Source organism: Danio aesculapii, chromosome 6, assembly GCF_903798145.1.
Source record: "Danio aesculapii chromosome 6, fDanAes4.1, whole genome shotgun sequence".
Classification (NCBI taxonomy): domain Eukaryota; kingdom Metazoa; phylum Chordata; class Actinopteri; order Cypriniformes; family Danionidae; genus Danio; species Danio aesculapii.
In genome coordinates, this window is record NC_079440.1 from 32,296,612 (window position 1) to 32,319,769 (window position 23,158).

A 23,158-nucleotide genomic window follows, 5' to 3' on the forward strand; every position below is an offset into this window, starting at 1 on the left:
CACGCATTCACACTCATACACTACAGACAATTTAGCCTTCCCAATTCACCTGTAGCGCATGTCTTTGGACTCTGGGGGAAACCGGAGCACCCGGAGGAAACCCACGCGAACGCAGGGAAAAAATGCAAACTCCACACAGAAACGCCAACTGACCCAGCCGAGGCTCGATCCAGCGACCTTGCTGTGAGGCAACAGCACTACCTACTGCGCCACTACGTCGCCCTAATCTTGAATATAACAATATTATTAAATATTACAATTAGAACAATATCAACAGCAGTGTTCGCGAACAATACACAGCTGATTTAGTGGTTGCCTAGCGACAAAAAGCACAGCGCGATTTATTATTATTATTTTATTTTTTATTTTCTTGTGTTCTCAGAAAAAGCTTGTTTGGTGTGATCGGCCTCTTAGAATTGTATTCTTATTTTTCTTCATAAATCTATTTTACACTACAGTAGCTATAATTATAGTAACACTCAGCGCCATCGGGACAAAAGCATCACCATTGGAACCCATTAAAACTGCAATATTTCATTATAGTGCCATTTAAGCAAAAGTCATACATTGTTGTTTATTTGCCTGTGGAGCAAATAATCACATTTCTCTGCTGTTTTCATGCTTTTGAGCACTGCCTGCCTAATGAATTATAATTATGTACTTATGTAATTCTCCTAATATATCTTGCAGCATGTTTTTCAACACCTATGTACACTTACTTAATGAACTCGGTACAGTTGTTGGAAATCAGCATTGAAAAAACTTGACCTAGCTCTGTTTTTCCTCTTCAGGGTGGAACGAAAAGAAAGAGCCCGGTTAAAGACGGTCAAATTCAACTCTAAATCTCGAGACAAATCGGTAAGTGTTTGCTGTTCAAATATTTAGCATGTCTGGCATGACAAAAACATGCTTTAAAGTAGCATGTTATACACAAATACGTTATAAATGTGCCTTTTGTGTAAAAAAAGAAAGTCAGTTGGTTTACTTGAAGTCATGCTGACATATCCAAAATCTGAAAACAGTGATGAGCATGTCTTTTTTGAAACATTGGTATTTTAATGATATTTTTAGATGAAAAGTGCCAACATGTTATTCAGCATTAGAAACATTTCGTTGCACCTTTGTCTTGCGTGACATTTCAAAAGCCAAATCTGTTCTCACATAGGACGACTAACAGCTGGCGGGTGCAAAATCTAACAGTAGTGAATGATGCATATAAGTTATGAATCATTCTTCTTGTTTGAAAGTTTCTATTTGTGAACTGAATTCACCTCTCTTTTACTGGATGTAGTGTACTAATCCTGAATGTTTGTTTACAAAAGTCTTAACCGCATGTGACGATTAGGGCTGGACGATATGGCAGACTTTTTTTTTTTTCAGCATGCGTGCTTTATTTGGTCACAAGTCACAATAACGATGGTAAAGAAAAGATTCTCGTTTAAACAAAGTAGTTCTTTTGAACTTTCAGTTTTAAGTTTCCACAAACATATGAATTAAGAAATATAAAGGACCTAATCTACATAGTTTCTGAAGGATCATGTGACACTGAAGACTAAAGTAAAAAAATTATTTTAAAAAAATCTGATTTGTCATCACAGGAAATATAAGTCTAGAAATGTATAATACATTATTATTAAAATGTTTATTATATTGAGTTAAAAAATAAAAGAAATTTAAGAATAAGAAATTATAACCAAAAATGAATAATCAAAATATTATTTGGGTATTTCATATTATAATAATATTTGTCAATATTTCTATATGTACTCTGTTTGAATTAAATACAGTAAGCATTACATGAGCATATAAGATAAAAAAAAGATAATAAAAATGAAGTGTTTAAAATGAAGTTATGTTTTATACAGTTGAAATCAGAACTATTAAACCTCCTGTTTTCCTTTTTACAATATTTCCCAAATGATGTTTAACAGAGCAAGGAAATTTTCACAGTATGTCTGATAATGTTTTTTTCTTCTGGAGAAAGTCTTATTTGTTTTAGTTTGGCTAGAATAAAAGCAGTTTTAAATTTTTTTAAAAATGTTTTAAGGTCAAAATTATTAGCCCCTTTAAGTTAATTTTTTTTTTTTCGATAGTCTACAGCAGTGTTTCCCAACCCTGTTCCTGAAGGCACACCAACAGTACACATTTTCAGTGTCTCCCTAATCAAACACACCTGAATTACCTAATTAGAACATAAGAAGAGACTCCAAAACCTGAAGATAATTAGTCAGGTAAGGGAGACATCCAAAATATGTACTGTTGGTGTGCCTCCAGGAAAAGGGTTGGGAAACACTGGTCTACAGAACAAACCATCATTATACAATAACTTGTCTAATTACCCTAACCTGCCTAGTTAACCTAATTAACCTAGTTAAGCCTTTAAATGTGAATTTAAACTGTATAGAAGTGTCTTGAAAAATATCTAGTCAAGTATTATTTACTGTCATCATGGCAAAGATAAAATAAATCAGTTATTAGAAATGTGTTGAAGAAATCTTCTCTCTGTTAAACAGAAATTGGGAAAAATAAACGGGGTCTAATAGTTCTGTCTTCAACTGTATATTATTCCAAATAAATATATTTACTTATTTATGATCCCTTTATATGCACTAATATAACAATCATTATTACTCAAATAAAGCATTTATAAGCATTACATACTGTAAAATGTAATCGTAAATGTAACTCTTTTATATACAGCATGTATATTACTTACGATTAACCAAAGTATAGTATTTATTGGTCACACTTTATTTTGATGGTCCGTTTGTTGAATTTAAGTTACATTGCATCTACATGCCAACTAATTCTCATTAGATTATAAGTAGACTGTTAGGTTGGGGTTAGGGTTAAGGTTTGTGTAAGTTGACATGTACTTGCAAAGTTTCTCATAGTTAGTTAAATGTCTGTTGAAGGAGCAGTATCAACAGATATTAAGCAGTTACTAACAGTCTACTAATACTCAAATGGACCATCAAAATAAAGTGTTTTCTATTTATTATATTGTTTATTATAGATTTTATGTATACTTTCCCTCTTTTCTAAAAGACTTCAATGAATCATACATATAATATACCCTGTATATACCACCAGTTTAAACTGTTAAAATTAAAAAACATGGAACTAGTCTGAACACAATCCAAAGTCTTAAGAAAAAGAAATCATGCCAAAATTCACAATGTTTAGTCTCTATATCATAAAAAATATCACCCAGCCCTAATGATTGTAACTCTTCAGTCTTTGCAGCAGTATTACTGCAGGTTAACAAACTCCTGCACCGGATCGGCTCATTATCAACTCTTTACTCTCTTTGCATTTTCAACTGCATTTACTAATGCAGCATGAGTGCATGAACATTTCAGAAAACACAAAGATAAACTGTACTGTACTGTATACGCTTGCCATTGACGTCAAACTGCTCTCCACTACTCTTCCTGCACATTACTCATCTCTTCAGTCTGTTTACTGTGTCTTATTTATTGTAGCTTTTTCCTAAACTTTCAATCAATTGCAATCGCTCATTTAAATCAGCTAACTAATTTCAAGGGTTAGTGCATGTTTTTGATTGTGTTATCTAACCAAGGCCATAACCATATCTTAAACATTGGAGGGACCAATATTTGAGGGCAAATTATGTCAAATAAATGATTCAGTGTCTTCAATTCAAAGAAACAAAAACAGTTCTCTTCACAGCATATTCCTTTCGGATTTTAATTTTCCTCAAAAAGTTTTTCAAACATTGAATTTTTAGCTATTTGCATTTTAGCTCACTTTTTCACTGTGCCTAAAAGTCATGTTTGGTATCCGTGAACAGTCCATCTCTGCCACCTTTGATTTGATTGGTCATCTCAGGTCTAGTTTCTAAGTGGTATTGAAGTGTATTCAGTCTGATCACAAGTAAACATTGCTAAATACAAGCTTAAATGCTGACAAAACTGTTCAATTTCGATCACTTCCAGAGGTACAGTCAAAATGCATTTGATCTAATTGCCTTCATAGAGAAGATGCTCTTATGTTCAGGTACGTTAGAAAAGCCCCAGTAAAAGTACTCTCACCCTATTGACCTGTTTGTTATGGAATGTGATCTTAGAAAGCACGCCAAAATAAAGTTAGTGATACTACACTGCACGGCATCAAAACTACAGTTGGGTATTGTTTACATTTCATTTAATAATGTTAGCGACAAATCAATACTTTTAAAATGGTAAAAAAATCAATAAAAATGACCCAAGGATGCCGCACATTTATTTTTGTTTCTACTGTTAGAAGTATCAATACAGTACCACTTTTTGGGACCCTTTTGTAATGGGTACCTAGCACAACAGTATGATACCAAAAAGGTGAAGTTAGAATTGCGTGCAATGTTACAAAAAATGCCATGCACATTGCCCCAAGTCACTCACACTCTTTCGCCAACACTGTAATGACGTTGTATTTGTCAGGTACACTGAAGCAAACCTGTAGACACATCGAGTAGAAACAAAGTCCCTTTAAGGCAAGTCATCTCACTCAGAATGCTCAGGCATTCTGTTTGAATGGGGAAACATCAAATTCTCCAAAACTGCTTGCCAAGCTTATGATTGGATTTCATATTAGGAATCACCAATGAAATTAAACAACAACTGTCCCTTTAGTTTCAGCTCCTGTACTAGAAGGCGGGCTTTATTCACCATATAGTGATCGATGATTGGCTCCTTTACTAGTAGGCGGGATTTCATTCGCCATATTGACCGTTACACTCTTCCCCATTCAAAAAGATACGCGTGACATGTCTTGTGTAATCTATAATCTTTGGTATAAATCAGCTTTTACTCTCTATTTGCGTTTGCATGTGTATGTAAACAACCCTTAGAGCTTTCCTCTTCGAACGAGAATGATGCCGATCGCAACTTTATGCCGTACACCACACCTACCAAGTAAGAGTACTTTTGGTAATGGTAAGGCAAGCCTAAACAGGATGACCCATACCAAATCGTACTATGCTGTACTAAACTACTGCTCAGTGGAAATGCGCCATAATTAGTACTTACAGTATTTGTCACACTGAGCAATCCCACTGAAGTACCAACGAGTATCACAAAATAAGAGGGAAAGGTCTCGACAACATTCAAGCACAAATTAACACAACAGCATTCAAATATGGCAATGTCAGAAAAAAAAACAGAGCAACTGATATTACGTCACTGATGATAACTAAAGCTGACAAGCCTAATCATTAAACTTTTAACACTCCTCAATGTTTGTGATGGTTATGACCCTGCTATAAACTCACTTTACTAACAGTACTGTACCTTGGTTGTGGTTATTAGTATCCTTTAATTGTATCTGATGTTCAGTAATCCCTCATAAACTCTACTGTGTCTGTTGCCATCACCAAATCAATCTAAAAGCTCCAGCAGCAGTGATTTTTGTCTTTCCAGCCTTATATTATTGGATGGCGGTGGCTACAGAGTCAGTAACACGGGCATCTGTTAAGTTGGGCATTTGTTCATACTCCAACTAGACACCCAACACCATTCCATCTGTTCTTCCTTTTTTGTTTTCCCTCCCTCCCTCCATCCCTCCCTTTCCTTCCCAGCAGTCACTCAATGACAAGCGTAGAAAGACCCTGTTTTCGCGAAAATTCCTTTTCTCCAAGAACAAGGACCCCGGTGAGCAGGACACGAGCGATGTGGACCGTAAGTACACGACCTGCGGACACAGAAAAGCACTGGACGTTTGCAGGACAGGGTAGCACCACATGCGGCTAAGCCGAAGCCGATGAACAAAACTCCTGCTTGTGCAACAACACTGAAAATGTTTGCTAATTCAGTCGATTCATTTAGCATCAATTCGAGAACAGAATGTCCACCGAAAGTCTGTTGCAAAGAAGGAGTGATGTTCATCGGTAAGAACACATATGTTGTTCCAGTAATCACTGTTATTTTTGTGGTTTTCTCCCATTTCTTGCTCTCTGCTGACTGCTCCACAGGACCTGAGTGACGACAAAGGCTTGAGTAAGTCCACAAAGGCTCCAGCAGATCTTCCCCCCTGGTCCCATTAAACTCCCATCATTCCCATTTAAAACAGCACGTTTAAGACAGATATTCTGTTAGAAATGTGTTGCGTCTGCAACCTTTTTGTGTCTAGTCGACTATAAAACACAAAGTTTGCTGATTGGCACTATGTTCAGGCCCTTCATTGCCCATTGTGGCCGAAACATGGTTTAAGATGAGTAAATTAGGCACTTTTAAGGCATAGTACACCCCAAAATGAAATATCTGTCATAATTTTCTCACGCGTCACTTGTTCAAAACCTATTTCAGTTTCTTTCTTCTGTTGAATACAAATGAAGATATTTTGAAGAATGCTGTTGTATGGTACCCATTAAAATCCATAGTATTTTCTATCCTACTACATGAGTCAGTGGTCATCATCAATCATCATTTTTCAAAATATCTTCATTTGTGTTCAGAAAAAAACCCTCAAAGATTTAAAAACCACACAAGGAAGAGTAAATGATGAGGAACTTTTCATTTTTGGGTGAACTATCCCTTTAAGATTTGCATTAAAAATGTGTTCATTAATTAGCACTGAACAATCTTTGTGTTTAGGGTAAGGTTTCAAAAATGAGGTTTTGTTTGTTTAGTAATAATTAATTAAATTAAAATGATGCTACATATTTGATCAAAATTTATAAAGAGAATAGAGATTTGTCTTATAAAATCACTTTCAGCTGGATAGATTTTCACTCTTGGACTCAGATGTCATTTAAAATAAGTTTAATTTTTGCTCTGAAGATGAAGGAAGGTCAATAGTCAGTGATTAATAACATCATTTTTACTTTTGGGTTAACTAAATCAGTGTTTCTCGACCACATTCGTGGAGGACCGCCAACACTGCATGTTTTGGATGTCTCCTTTGTCTGTCACACCCATTACAGGTCTTTCAGTGTCAAGCTGATGATTTCAATCAGCTGTGTTAGTTAAGGAGACATGGAAATGTGCAGAGTGAGGGTCCTTGAGGAAGGTGGTTGAGAAACACTGAAGTGTTTAGTTTGCATAGTATTGCCATCCTGATTTCACCATGTAGGACATGTTCCTGGATTATGAACTATGTTGATCCTGGAACAACCTTCCAATCAGCCAATCAGGATTATGTGATATGTTTGGCATTTATGTTAAGTTTAAGATTACAGCGAGGTTTATGCACTTCTACGTGATTGTTATCCAGCTTTTATTCCTGTCTGATTTGGGGAATAATTTAAAGTTATGGTTGGGTTTATGGGTAGGGAATAGGTGGATTACATTTTCAAACAAAAATGATGTTCCATAATCAACAAAGATGTTAATTCAGGATTGCAACATACTTGGCAAAATCCATATGTGCATAGTGATATACTGCAGAAATTGCTAATTAAAAAAAAATCATAATTACAATATATGGCAAAACAATCCCTTTAGACATCACAACGTAATGCATTTTTTTTGTCCAAACTGTGCTGCCCAGTTAAATAATGAATGAACAAACGAATATTCAAGATAAAGCAGTCACTGAGAAATAAATAATATTCCTATAAAATAAAAACTTGAAAATAAAACATGTTAAAATCAAGGGCTTAATGTCTGAAGATGAAACGGTTAAGTACTTAGAGTAAATACTTTTCATCTAATGGCTTTGGGTGGTTTAAAAGGAGAAAAAGCTTTCAAAAGCCTTAGTTTAGTGCATTGAGCAAACCCTTAACACAAAGTGCACAGCAAAAAAATTATAAATTTTATTAATATCATTTTTTATTTTATTTTTTTTACTTTATTTACATTTTCTAGTCCAAATATCTAAAAGTCTTAAATAAAAAAGTATTTTCTAGACAAGCAAAAACTGTTGTCTTGTGTTCAGAAACTATATGAAAAAATAAGTGTTTTTCCTTAAAACAAACAAAATAATCTGATAAAGTGGTAAGCAAAAAAAACTTACGTCAAAGCAAAACAAGATTATTCTGCTTACCCTGTTGTCAGATTATTTTGTTCATTCACAGGAAAAACTTAATTTTGGCATATTATTTCTGAAAACAAGGCAAAATTTTTAGAAATATTTTGTCTAGAAAATAGAAAATGCTTTTTGATTTAAGAATTTGTAGATATTTGGTTTAAAAAAAAAAAAAAAATTGCAGTGTATTTTCCCCCTCTTTATTCCCTTTACTAAGCAATTCAGTGTATAGTTTTTGCTTGATGGGTGATGAAATGGTGGACTTTTTAAATTTAAGCAACCATCTAGAATCTGCATACTGTAGCAATGGCTGGAAAACCACCCGCAGCATATTAGCAGTGAGCCAGTACTACACTCTCAGAAGAATGCTCTCACTCAGGCAGTACTCTTACCTGTGATAATATAATGTATCTTTATTTGTCACTAAAGAATGCATATTGACACATTAAGGTTTACCTATTGAAATGATGCCACCTCAGTGACACATTTAGTACTTTCTCCAGATGGTGTTATGGATTCTGCTTTGGTTGAGGATTTGGATCAAAAAATCTTTTTGGGGACAAATAATTCAAATGCAAATAATTTTGTGGTGAGAAGTCATTTGAAGGCATATAGTTCACTCCAAAAAAAAATCATAAAAATTCTGTCATGATTTGCTCACTCTTGACTTGTTACAAACCAGTTTGAGTTTTTGTTTTGCTTTAAAGAGATATTGAAAATGTTGGAAACCTGTAACCATTGACTCCCGTAGTATATGGAAGTCAACGGTTACAGGTTTCCAACATTCTTCAAAATATCTTCTTTTATGTTCAACAGAAAAAAAAAATCTTAAAACTGGTTTGGAACAATTCAAGGGTGAGTAAATAATGACAGAATTATTATTTTTAGCTAAACTATCCCTTTAACCCTCATGTTCTTATTTATGGTCTGATCTAGATGACAACTTATTATTATCTTTTTTTTTTGTATATTATTAGCCTAAATATTACAATTCTAAAGTTTTTTTTTTAGTTTTTTTTTTTTTTTAAGAAATATATTGTCCTATACATATATTTTTAACCACCTGACCAAAAAAAACTAAAAACAATAACATTCTGTACTCGTTTTAGTTTTCTGAACATTATTAATTTATGTCTCATAATAATAATGCTAACAATCAAAATATATAATCAAATAACACCAAACTTTTAAATCACAGAGTGAAAACAGCCCATCACGGCAGAACATGAGGGTTAAGATCCACATGATTGATTGATTGATTGATTGATTGATTGATTGTGAAATAAGGTTATTTACTGTACACTCCTCCATGACTCTGAATGTCTTTTCTCTGATTTCTACATTGATCCACTGTTTGGTGGTGGAGCGAAGCCCTTCTGTCCATCAGTGTTCAGAGCACCATGACCGTGTTAAGACTGTGTTCATTCAGAGGCTGTCAGATCATTTGAAATATTGTGCCGTGAAAGCAATTTAATGACAAATTGACAAAATGCTGAAGCCTGAGTCAGTTCTTAACATTGCCATCTGCTGGTGACTGCTCTCCTCTGTCTAATTCCTCAAAAGCTTTCGTTTTTTTGTATGCCTGTGGTGTTTATTTTCCCCTTTTATGGTTTCAGAGCATGTAACGTCTAATGCCAGCGATAGTGAAAGTAGTTTCCGTAAGTGTGTGTTTCCCTTCATTTCCTTTGATGTTTTTAATTGAATTAATATCTTTAAATTGTTTGTGTTTAGTTGATTTTTTTCCCACAGTGTTTCTTTTGTTATATGCACACACAAACACACACACATACACAATTAGAAGATGTGCATTAATAAAAACCTAAATCAGACGAATTATAATATTTTAACCTTAAAACAGGAGGATGTTAAAATGCAATAGCTAAAGTAATATTTATATACTTTTATTAAAATAATATAATATATCATTTATGTTAAAATAATATAATAATAATTTACCAAACAGAGGCTTACTTTTAGTATGCCTTGCATGTTGGTTTTTTGTGCTAAAGCAGGTGATTATTATCTGTGCACTTTGCTACAGCCTTCAAATAGCATGTCACAGTCACTTGAGCATGTGTTGAGTCTGTGTTTTGTCAGCGGTTTTGTAAAACATGGGCTGCCGTTCATGTCGAGTGGTCTGAAAAACCTCTTGAACTTTTATTTAGTGCTACATGCCACTCAAATACATCTCATCTAACAGTGAGTGAAAATCAGAGTAGCAGCAAAAGCATGCACGCTGCTTCATAGGGTGACTAAAAAAGATATTCGAAATTATTAATCATGAACACAGAGGAAAAACAATCATTTGAACACTTGACGTCATTATTCAATAACATCTCTGCAATTTTATGTAGTCATTCATCTACTAGTAGATCATTAATTAGTTTAATATTTATTTATTTAAACAGACATGTTCCAGTTAACTGCTCAATAGTATGAGGTCTGTAAGAATAATCTTTTTTTGAATAAATTCTTTAGTATTTTGAGATACTATATAAAATCTAAATAACTTTGTTATATATATATATATATATATATATATATATATATATATATATATATATATATATATATATATATATATATAGAAATTATTTAATTTCATTTATGCCTAAACTGACTTTTGCTACAGTCTCCAATGTTACGTAATGCTTCAGAAATCGTTCTAATATGCTCATTTGGCGCTGAAGTGTTGCAAACAGTCATACTGATCTAATTTTATTTCATCCTTTTTTTTTTTTTTTTACTTTTTTTGTGTGTTGCAATATTGTATCTTTGTTCAAATTTGATTTTATATAAAAAGTTATCTTACATAACACTTAATAGTTTTTTTGGAGTCAGTAAGAACATCACAAGACAAAAGAATAACACTAGGGCAAATCATTTTGACTTGAACTGTTAATTCTTCTTCTTCTTATTATTATTATTATTATTATTATTATTATTATTATTATTATTATTCATTACTATTCATCATCATTATTGGGATTTATTATAATTTGAACCAAAGAATGACCAGTCTGTCAGATGAAGAAGAGTCGGAATCAGAGATTCAAATAAATAAAGTTTACTGAAGCTAGTTTGCAGTTTCATCAGCAGAAGCCAGCTTGAACGCTCGCAATGAGTTCCTAGGCCGCTCTGCTTACAATCAAAAATCAACAACAACTATACTATTTACACGAGACCAGAAATGGTGTGATTCAGGTAAAAAGTTAAAGCAAAGAAAGGCGATTCTAAATATCTACATCAATTCGAATTTGTACAATATCTAAATATAGATATAGATTGGGGACATGATTCTTTGGGGTCAGACCTGTAGATCTGACCCGTCCAACGCATATAGACAGCAAGAGAACAATCTTTTTTTAAAACTTAAGATGGTTTTCCTTGTATCCTCAGCTGCTCATCAAACTGGTTCAAAACTGGTATAATAAACATTCAGGCTGGTATATTCTCACTACACACAACGTCTATCTTGCATAAAAAGGAAATAACTTTAAAAGAATTAACCCATAATAATAATAATATCAAAATCACTTTAGACAGTATTAACACATAGCAATACAAATAGGAAAATAGTTGTTTTCAGTCATAAGCCCTTCAGTTCCACTCGAGGTCTCCATGACCTCTGACCTGATTTGGGACTTTTGACAGACAAAGATTGGGACAAAAACACTCCAAGTGAACATTCCTTAATATATTCTGAAATAAGGTAATGTTTAACTTTATTCATGAGTCAAAATCTTTTCAAAGATTAAATACTGATTCAAATACTCATATGAATAAAGTAATGAGAAAAAGGATAAACTTTGATCCTTTCTGGGATGGATTTGAAGACAGAAATCCGACCCCATCATCATTTTTTTATCATTTTAAAATCTTACTGACTCCAAACAGTTAAATTGTTTACCATTAGTGTATTTAGCATTATAAATATTTAGCTAATTAATGTCCTTTAGTCAAGATACTTGTCAAGTTCTGTCTCTGAAGTTGAAGTTTCAAGACCTTTCTAATAATATAAAATAATATTTTTAAAAACACATCTCTGAAATTCTAAAAGACGCTTCTCAAAACCTTCAGTCCTCTGTAACAATTATTTTGTAGTCACTATTTTAGTTTTGAATTAAAATTAAGCATGACTCATTATGAAAATATGTACATAAACACCTTAAAAAGCTCTTTTCATCTTTAACCTTCATGTAAATTTGAAACACTAAAGGTATTGAGGGGTTTAATACTATAGTAACTTTAACTGAAGCTTTACTGTACATGCATGTTGTTGATTAAGTGAAACTCTCTAACGGTTTAATTCCCCAGTACTCATGTCAGTGTTTCTCTCTTTTCTAGGTGGACAGGAAGATTATGTTCTCTCCTATGAGACAGTCACACAACAGGAAGGTGAGAGTCTTGCAGAAAATTTCATGCTTTCTTTTTTTATGATGCTCTAGATTTCATCACTTTGCCACTGTATAACTCTCATTGCGGTTTTACAGTGAGTTACACTCGTCCAGTCATTATCCTTGGACCTATGAAAGACAGAATCAACGATGATCTCATCTCCGAGTTTCCAGACAAATTTGGATCATGTGTTCCCCGTGAGTTTATAATCATCGTTTAGTTTATTCCTTAAATATTATTGGTGACACTTTAGAAGAACCGCATGCAGTACTATGAATCACTTATTAAGCATTAGCTAATAGATTATCATGTGTATAGCATTAACTCCGATATTAAGCAGTTTGCATATACAGCTACAAATGTTGTGTTCTTGACTTATAAGCGCATACATGCAGTGCATCCGAAAAGTATTCATAGGACTTCACTTTTTCCACATTTCTTTCTTACAGCCTTATTCCAAAATAGATTAAATTCATTTATTTCCTCAATTCTACACACAATGGCCTATAATGAAAATGTGAACAAAGATTTTTTTGAAATTGTAGCAAATTTATTAAAAATAAAAAACCTGAAAAATCACATGTACATAAGTATTCACAGCCTTTGCTCAATACTTTGTTGATGCACCTTTGGCAGCAATTACAGCCTCAAGTCTTTTAGAATATGATGCCACAAGCTTGGCACACCTGTCTTTGGGAATTTTTGCCGATTCCTCTTTGCAGAACCTCTTAAGCTCTATCAGGTTGGATGGGAAGCGACGGTATACAGCCATTTTCAGATCTCTCCAGAGATGTTCAATAGGATTTAGGTCTGGGCTCTGGCTGGGCCACTCAATGATATTCACTGAGTTGTTGTGAAGCCACTCCATTGATATTTTGGCAGTGTGCTTTGTGTCATTGTCTTTCTGGAAGATGAACCGTCGCCTCAGTCTGAGGTCAAGAGCACTCTGAAGCAGGTTTTCATTCAGGATGTCTCTGTACATTGCTGCATTCATCTTTTCCTCTCTCCTGACTAGTCTTCCAGTTCCAGGATAGTATTAGCCTGGTTTTCTCCAAACGTAACGCCTGGCATTCACTCCAAAGAATTCAATTTTAGTCTCATCAGACCAGAGGATTTTGTTTCCTATGGTCTGAGAGTCCTTCAGATGCCTTTTAGCAAATTCCAGGCGAGGAGTGGCTTCCGCATGGCCAATCTACCATACAGGCCTGATTGCTGGATTGCTGCACAGATGGTTGTCCTTCTGTAAGGTTCTCCTCTCTCCACAGAAGAACACTGGAGCTCAGACAGAGTGATCATCGGGTTATTGATCACCTCCCTGACTAAGGCCCTTGTCCCCCAATCACTCAGCTTAGATGGCCAGCCAGCTCTAGGAAGAGTCCTGATGGTTCCAAACATCTTCCACTTATGGGTGATGGAGGCCACTGTGCTCATTGGAACTTTCAGAGGAGCAGAAATTTTTCTGTAACCTTCCCCAGCCTTGTGCTCCGAGACAATACTGTCTTGGAGGTCTACAGACAATTCCTTTGGCTTCATGCTTGGTTTGTGCTTTGACATGCACTGTCAACCATTGGAACCTTATATATAGACAGGTGTATTCCTTTTCAAATCATGTCCAGTCAACTGCATTTACTACAAGTGAACTTCAATTAAGCTGCTGAAACATCTCAAGAGTGATCAGTGGAAACAGAATGTACCTGAGCTCAACTTAGAGCTTCACGGCAAAGGATCTGAATACTTATGTGATTTTTTTTTAGCTTTTTTATTTTTAATAAATTTGCAACAATTTCAAAAAATCTTTTTTTGCATTGTTATTATGAGGTATTATGTGTAGAATAAAAAAAGTGAAGCACTATGAGTACTTTCCGAATACACTGTATATACAGTAATAGTGGTGTAACGGATGACGAATCTCATGGTTTGGATCACATTATGTTTTTTTAGTCACGGATTGGACCATTTTTTGGATCAGCCAGAAAGGGGAGGAGACAAATGTAATTTGCTTTCCATTTATTACAAAAACAGAACTGCAAGAAACGTTTGGTTTTAACTAACAGAACATAGAATCTGTAATTTTCTTAAAAATAAAAACAGAGTAGAAAGAAAAAATAATTAGCTGATTAAAAATAAATAGTAAAATATTCAGTAGTGTGTTACTACTACTACTGTTGCTGATAATGCTAAATGTATAAATCTAACATTATAATTTGTACAACCCATATTTATTTTTAGTCTCATTTTCAATAAATGATTCAGTTATTCACTCAAAACTTATGGTTTCATTGCTAGACGTATCATTTTTGAAGAATTATTCAGTGGCATATTTTTGATGGCTGGTTATTGGTCACCTTGGTAAATATGACGATGATTTTAATCTTTACCATAAACATCAGTGGTTTTATCTAAACTATAAACTGTTATCCCAGTTCTTCTGTGTTATTTGACTGTTTGTAACTTCATAACTAAATCTTAATACTAAAGACTGAATCTCTTTCTTGAATTTTTGTGTTTTTCAAACACAGATTTGAATGTTAATTCTGAGGATTGATAAACATATGTAAATCGCCATCATTTATAATTTATATTGCGTGGGTGTTGAGATCCCGATCTTTTAATGATTAATCGTGCAGCTTACACTGAATGCATTAACGCAGGCCAAACAAGTAGAGAAGGAAAACACCTTCAATAACCTATGAAAGCCACCACATCCCGAATAACCTACCACAACTTCTTCCGTCATCATTATATTTAACAGGAAAACCTAGATGCTTTCATACATGTGATTTGATTGACATGAGAAGCAATCTCTCTGTGATCATTAAAAATTATTTTTTTTATTTTTATTTTTAAATAAAGGATTAATGTACAAGTAAAAAATATGTATTTAATCTACAGGTCACGTGTGTTCTGAACCATGGGTTGTGATCCGTACAAGTCACGAATCAACCGTGATCCATTACACCCCTAATATATAATGTACTTAATGATTCTATTTTTCATAATTTGTTAATGATTCATTTTTCATTACTAAAGTAAGTATTGCATTATTTACAAAGCAGTTATTTATGGGTACTTGGTGCTTTTCAAAATTAATCACAATGTGTCACACTAAAGATTGCTAAACTATTCAAAAAAACATTTAAAAATCTAATTTTTAAGTCACATAGTAATACAAGCTCTGTATGTTAACAAATACTTTATTGACACAAATTCCACAAGTTTTGTGAGCTCATCTAAAGTGAGGACTATTTACTATATGCCTTGTAAATTCTTTATAAATGACACATAAAAGCTCAGTTATATTTTAAACGGAAAACCTAAATGAACGACAGTGATTCTGAACAAAAATGTCAGTAACACTTTAGTATAAGTAACAATTCACACCATTTCCTACTGGCTTATTTACCTGGCTATTATATTAACTTTTTATTAGCACTTATAAAGCATGATCTTATTCTTCATCCCTAATCCCACTCAATACCTATACCCAACTACTACCTTACTGACTAATAATAAGCAACAAATTTTTTGTTTATTGAGCTAAAAGTCTTAATTTATTGTTTGTTGATAGTGTGAATTGTACATTAAAATAAAGTGTGACCAAAATATTAATTTCAAAATACAAAAATGAAACTGTGCCCAAATATATATCAGACGAAAAAAAAGTCTTTGCAATCACATCTAAAAAAATTTTATTATTATACAGTTTGCTGAATGTTTAAACAAATAATGCAGAAATAAAGATATTTGTAATGGATATTAATTATTAGCAAAGTATGAAAATACCATTTTTAAGCACATTTTAAGTGTGCTTTTGAGGCAAGAATACAGCGTTTGTAGTTGTATTTATAAACTGCTTACTAATGTCTATTAATGTAGAATTAAAGCTTAAAAAATGATGAACTAACTATGCGCAAATGCGTAATAAATGATTCATAGTGTGCAGTTATCATAGTTTTACCATATCATCTGCGCTGTTTTGATGATCATTTCTGTTGTCTGACCAGACACGACTAGACCAAAGCGAGACTATGAGGTCGATGGCAGAGACTACCATTTTGTGAATTCACGGGAGCAGATGGAAAAAGACATTCAGGATCACAAGTTCATCGAGGCCGGACAGTATAACAACCACCTGTACGGGACGAGTGTGCAGTCTGTGCGAGAGGTTGCAGAAAAGGTGAGCCAGTTTAGCTTGTTCGGAAGCAATAAAGGAATTTATGGATGCAATAAAAAAAGATTTTTTGTTTTTGCGAGTTGCGTGACCTTTAGATTTGGCACCGTTCATGCATCATTTTTCACATGACAATCTTTTTTCATTCTTCTTCTTCTTTAAGGGCAAGCACTGCATTCTGGATGTTTCCGGCAATGCCATCAAAAGGCTCCAGTTGGCACAGCTTTACCCCATAGCTGTATTCATCAAACCAAAATCAGTGGAGAATATTTTGTATGTTATTTTGAGTATCAATCTCTCTGTTTAACCTTGATTATGTTTGATTTGATTAGTGACGGGTCTTCTGTGTGTTTCTCAGAGAGATGAATAAGAGGTTGATGGAGGAGCAGGGCAGGAAGACTTTTGACAGAGCTATGAAACTGGAGCAGGAGTTCCTAGAGCACTTCACCGGTGAGGGCAGCTGTGACCTTTCTGATTGTTCATTGTCACCTACAGTTATTTCTTACTTTCCTGAATGAAAAAAATCTACTTTTAAACTCTTTTAGCACACATCCAGTTCACTCTTCACTCTAAAATTTTAATTCTGTCATTTACTCGTCCTCATACCAAACCATTTTGCTCTGTGACATACAAGAGATTTTATTTTTTTTTGACCTTGCAATGTAATTTAATAGGCATAAAAACAATACCGGGCCTAACTGAATTTCATTGTGTGATTAAAATGTACACTGCACAGCACTGTCGCCTCACAGCAAGAAGATCACTGGTTCAAGTCCCTCTGCAAGCTCTCCCCGTGTTTACATGGCTTTCCTCTGGGTGCTCTGGTTTCTCCCACAGTCCAAAGACATGTGGTATAGGTGAATTGGATAAACTTAATTAGTGTGTGTAAATGAGAGAGTCTTTGGGTGGTTACTTGGGGTTCAGGACTGAGTGTTCTCTCAGTGCTGGCTTGCGGCTGAAAAGAGATCCGCTGGTAAAACGTACGTGCCAGAGTAAATGGCAGTTCATTCTGCTGTGGTGACTAAGCGTAAGAAAAGGAGTGAATAAAACATTTGAGATATTTGCAAATACGTGTATAAATTAAGTATACACTAACCGGCCACTTTATTAGGTACAGCTTACTAGTACCGGGTTGGACCTCCTTTTGCCTTCAGAACTGCCTTAAGTCTTCTTGGCATAGATTCAACAAGGCACTGGAAATATTCCTCTGAGATTTTGGTCCATATTGACATGATAGCATCACGCAGTTGCTGCAGATTTGTCAGCTGCACATCCATGTGCGAATCTCCCGTTCCACCACATCCCAAATGTGCTCTATTGGATTGAGATCTGGTGACTGTGGAGGACATTTGAGTACAGTGAACTCATTGTTATGTTCAAGAAAACAGTCTGAGATCATTCGTGCTTTATGGCATGCTGTGTTATCCTGCTGGAAGTAGCCATCTGAAGATGAGTGCACTGTGGTCATAAAGGGATGGACATGGTCAGCAACAATACTCAGGTAGGCTGTGGCGTTGACACAATGCTCAATTGGTACTAATGGCCCCAAAGTGTGCCTAGAAAATATCCCCCACACCATTACACCACCACCACCAACCTGAACCGTTGATACAAGGCAGAATGGATCCATGCTTTTATGTTGTTGATGCCAAATTCTGACTGTACCATCAGAATCTCACAGCAGACACATCAGACCAGGCAACATTTTTCCTATCTTCTATTGTCCAATTATGGTGAGCCTGTGTGAATTGTAGCCTCAGTTGCACCCAGTGTGGTTTTCAGCTGCTTTAGCCCTTCCGCCTCAAGGTTGCACGTGTTGTGCATTCAGAGAAGATCTTCTGTATACCTCGGTTGTAACGAGTGTTTATTTGAGTTACTGTTGCTTTTCTATCAGCTCAAACCAGTCTGGCCATTCTCCTCTGACCTCTGGCATCAACAAGGCATTTGCACCTACAGAACTGCTGCTAACTGGATATTTTCTCTCAGACCATTCTCAGTAAACCCTAGAGATTGTTGTGTGCATGAAAATCCCTGTAGATCTGCAGTTTCTGAAATACTCAGACCAGCCCATCTGCACAAACAACCATGCCACATTCAAAGTCACTGAAACAACCATTCTTCCCCATTCTGATGCTCGGTTTGAACTGCAGCAGATCGTCTTGATCACGTTTACATGCCTAAATGAATTGAGGTGTACCTAATAAAGTGGCAAGTGAATGTACACAGAATTTATTAGTCAAAAATGAGATTGCTTTTTTGCAGAAGCTATGCTGCACCACATTGACCAGCAATGTTCAGTGCAGTGGTTTCACTCTTCCTCCCATAGTAGTCACTGCTTACATGAAGTAGCTTTCACACTGGATGCAGAAAGCTCTGTGCTATGAAACCCATTCATTTCAGTGTTTGCTGCTGCACTGACCAAAGCGCAAGAGCAGTGATCTAGTTTAGCCTAGTTTTCTTGAGTATATTTTCACTCAACAATCTAAGAGCTGTCATAAATAACCAAGGGATCAAACAGTTGAAAGGAATAGTTTATCCAAAAAAGAAAATTACCTCATAATTAATCCACACAAAGTGTATATCATGTTCTTTCAGGAGAACAGTGTATTTTTACATTTTATTCTGACTTTTCAATGCTGTATAATGATGTTGGGTAGTGGCCCTTTTTTGAAGCTTCCAAAAGTGTACAATCTCATCGCAAGTCTTGTTTTCCACTTTCAGTTAGTTTCCGGCATATTTTTTTTATCCTTGTTTGTTTACTCTGATCAGAGCTTCCACTATGAATGTGTCATATACGCCAAGTCAAAGATCAGCCAAGAAGTTGTCGAGAACACATTCGGCAGCCAATGGAAGTCTCAATGATTGAGATTGTAATTTCAATATTTGAAATACTCTTGGTAGAAAAACACAACAATTTGCTTCATAAAACTTAGCAGCGTTTGGGCTGGTTTTACAATGAATTGATGTGCTTTTTGACGCTTCAAATAAGGGCCTCTACTCAACACAATTATTAAAAACTACTCAAACTGTGTTTGTCTGAAAGAAGAAAGTCAAATACACTGATAATGTTTTGAGTGTAAGTTAAAGGGTAATTTTCTTTTTTGGGTGAACTATTCCTATAATCTAGGAGTTCCCAAACTTTTCCTCCCGCGACCCCCTAAAATAACAATGCTAGTGACTCACGACCTCCAATATTCCCCGAGATGGTTATATATCTATAACCTTGCACACAATGGCGCACACATAAGTCTATTCATCATTTAATTTTTGAGAATACCATTTGAAGAACATCCTCCATGTTCAGTTGTGGCCTGTATTTAGTCTTAATATATGTGAGTGCCGTAAAGGTGCCAGAAAGTTTAACCTGGTGCTATACAATGTGCTGCATCTGACTCTATTGCTGTGTCTTTATTATGATGTAATCACCCCAGGGGTCACATAAAAGTCGAAAGGCTGTTGTTGTTTTTAATGTAACTTTTACTACGATTTTTTTTCCTTCTGCAGGTTATGTAATAATTATTTAATAAAAGGAATTAAGTTTTTGGAAATAAGCAAGTGTCGCGACCCCCCACTTTGGGAACCACTGCTATAATGGATTAGTTTTGCAGTTTCAGTGATTATAACACACTGTAAAAATGCTGGGATCCACACAATTCTTTCATGTTGTTCCAACACAAATCTATCAAGTTAACTTAATTGTTTTTACAAAATTAAGTGGATTAAACATGAAACATTTAAATAAGTAGTTTGAACAGGCAACAACAGTCATTTTTTGAGAGCAGGAGCTGACATGCTTTTCTGTGTAGCCAGATTATCACACGACTTTAGTGATACTCATCAATGCTTGTTTTTCATCTTCCCCCTCAGCCATTGTTCAAGGGGACACATTAGAGGAGATCTACAACCAGGTGAAGCAGATCATCGAGGAGCAGTCTGGACCCTTCATCTGGGTGCCCGTCAAAGATAAATTGTGAGAGGGCCGAAGACAAATAAACCTTCCTTTCTTTTAACTTTTTGTATTTTTTTTAATCTTTCCGTCTTCTTTTTTTTTTAATATTAACATGCCCTGCAGATTGCATTGGCTTTCCAACCCCTGAGCATAAGAAATGCGTTTTCTTTGAATGGGTTTGGGGTTTTTCCTTTTTCTCTCATGCCTCTCTTTGAAACTGCTGTCTAGAACTCGCATCCCAATCTCCGCATGTGATCCTCCACCAGGAGGAGACATGCTTGACCAGCGACTTACTGGACAGATTATACGGTACAGATTCCTTAATGTTTAAGGGAGGTGACTTTCTTGAAGGAAAACCAATGAGTTAATGCATTATACACATTTTGGTTTGTTCTTCTTTTTTTCCCCCGTATATGATCAGATGCTTACATGTCTGTCTGTGGAAAGACATAAAGCAAAACTTTGCACGTTTTTTTGCATGTTTGGATTATTCTGTTTCAGTTAACATATTGTTCTTACGTTTTTATGACAGACAGATTTAAACCATGTGAATTTCAGCCACCATATGACTTTAGTTTTCTTCTAAAATCAAGCAACCCGTTCACTTTACGCAGCTGATCTGTTTTTGTCACCAGTGCACAAAGAGGATGATTAAAAAAAATTCATATTTGGCACAAAAGTTCTTCTTTTTATATTAAATGTCTATTTGTCTTAACGATCTGTGTACATTTTAATTAGGGTGCATCTGGGAGTAGCTTTTAGTGGAGGAAAGGCTTACGATTATATTTCAAATCCAGGTGACGGCATATTCTTACTTCAAGAAACAGCAATGCAAATAAGAGAGTATAAATTGTAATGTATATTCAACCCTCAGTATACTGCCTATTTTGTTATAATGAAAGTCTATATTGAGCTTTAATTGAACTCTACACCTATGGGAATTATTTTCTTTATAATGTCAAGCATACACTCGAATGACTATGCGTGTATGTATATAAAATAAATATAAATAGATATATATATATATATTTTCCTTTACTTTTACCACCATCACTTTCGTTGTTTCTGGTTTGTCTTTATGCAAAAACACTGACACACACACACACACTGGGCTGAATGGTGGGTTTCCATTTGCATCTGCTCCAACAATATTAAAACAAAACTCAAGTTGGCAGTTTGTAGTATTCAGCTCTCTCTCTGTCTCTCGCTCTCTCTCCTGTGTAATTTTGGCATATTTACTTTCTCATGTGACGTGCATGATTTCTAAAAGCAATAGTCTTCATCAGCGAGGAGCGGAGGAGAGGGATTCGGCATGAACTGTAAACCTGAAAGGCTGTATGGGAATTGTTGACTGCCCGTAGCTGAAGAGAGATTTGCTTTGCCTTTAACTGTCCACTAGGGGGCGCTGACGGTATCCCCGCTTCATTTTTTTTTTTTTAAGTTTTACTCGGAGATGATTGTTTTCTAAAAGATTGCTTCTCTAACTTGTCATCATGGCTTTCTAACACATTTTTGACTAGATGATGTACATAATCTGCCAACTTGATTCATTCCATTTGTCAAAGAGGAGAACAGCTAATAAAAACTTTTTTTGTCATGCTGTGTTTTTTTTAATGCTTTTTCTATGTAGGCTACATATAAAATGTTTATATATATATGTAGTGTGTGTGTGTGTGTGCGTGTGTGTATGTGTGTATATATATATATATATATATATATATATATATATATATATATATATATACATATATATATACATATATATATATATATATATATACATATATATATACATATATATATATATATATATATATATATATATATATAAATATATATATATATATATATATATATATATAAATATAAATTAATTAAATAAATAAATGAGCAATATCACACGAGCAGCAGTGCGATATGGCTGTATATCGTCACTGATGGGAGGCCATATCACACTGCTACTTATGTGATATTGTGTTTATAATTTGACGGCATAATCATGTATATAAAAAGAAAATCAAACACAGAGAGTCTAAAAATCCTTTTGTATGAGGATCTACTTTCTTCTGCCATTTATTCACATCTGTAGCTGACATCAGAACAGCTGAAACTTCAGCTGAAGTTGCTACTTCACAAGCGTCATTTTAGAGCTAGTATTTGAATGATTCCCTAGCGTAACGTCTAAAGTGATGACAAAATAGGTAATTTTGCTCACATTTTAAGATTTTAAGGCTGAATATCATGAAATGTCATCAATACGGTGGCCAAGAGAGCATAACACATTTAAGAAAGCACATGCAATTACAAAAAACACCAGCAAATAAAGAAACGATCTTCATCAATTGGGCAGCACATGTGTTGCAAATTCTCACAAACACACAAACAACTGAAGAAACACGCAGCAATTGCTCACAACACATACTGTACAACTGAAGAAACGCGCTGCAATTAGTCACAACACTTGCAAATATCCATGTAACTCAACGGAAATGTTTCAAGGGGACCCAAAACCATGATGAACCCTGCTAAGATATGGATGTGTTATTATGCCATAACTGTTGCTCAGTGAAGTGATTGGCGGTCTTTGAAAGGTGTGTTGTTTATTTCAATATCCTGATTACAAAACATATCAACACGTCCATCTCTCAGCAGGGTCAGTCATAGTTTGGGTCCCC

The 23,158-nt window shown here is 34.8% G+C and overlaps 1 protein-coding gene across 18 annotated transcripts in view; it reads left to right on the top strand.

Moving 5' to 3' along the window:
• dlg1a (discs large MAGUK scaffold protein 1a) overlaps nucleotides 1-22,080 on the top strand; it is a 242,441-nt gene extending 220,361 nt beyond the window's left edge. For 9 of the 18 annotated variants that reach the window (XM_056459973.1, XM_056459977.1, XM_056459979.1 and 6 more), the window contains 9 exons: nucleotides 792-858; nucleotides 5,579-5,678; nucleotides 9,582-9,623; nucleotides 12,313-12,363; nucleotides 12,459-12,560; nucleotides 16,368-16,540; nucleotides 16,698-16,807; nucleotides 16,893-16,984; nucleotides 20,402-22,080. In XM_056459973.1, coding sequence (XP_056315948.1) covers nucleotides 792-858; nucleotides 5,579-5,678; nucleotides 9,582-9,623; nucleotides 12,313-12,363; nucleotides 12,459-12,560; nucleotides 16,368-16,540; nucleotides 16,698-16,807; nucleotides 16,893-16,984; nucleotides 20,402-20,508 — 844 coding nt within the window. In that variant the 3' untranslated portion in view covers nucleotides 20,509-22,080. Of the gene's footprint in view, nucleotides 1-791; nucleotides 859-5,578; nucleotides 5,679-5,971; nucleotides 5,997-9,581; nucleotides 9,624-12,312; nucleotides 12,364-12,458; nucleotides 12,561-16,367; nucleotides 16,541-16,697; nucleotides 16,808-16,892; nucleotides 16,985-20,401 lie in introns of all 18 variants that reach the window. The other 9 variants (XM_056459976.1, XM_056459984.1, XM_056459992.1 and 6 more) reach the window with 3 other exon arrangements.
• The last annotated feature ends 1,078 nt before the right edge of the window (nucleotides 22,081-23,158 follow it).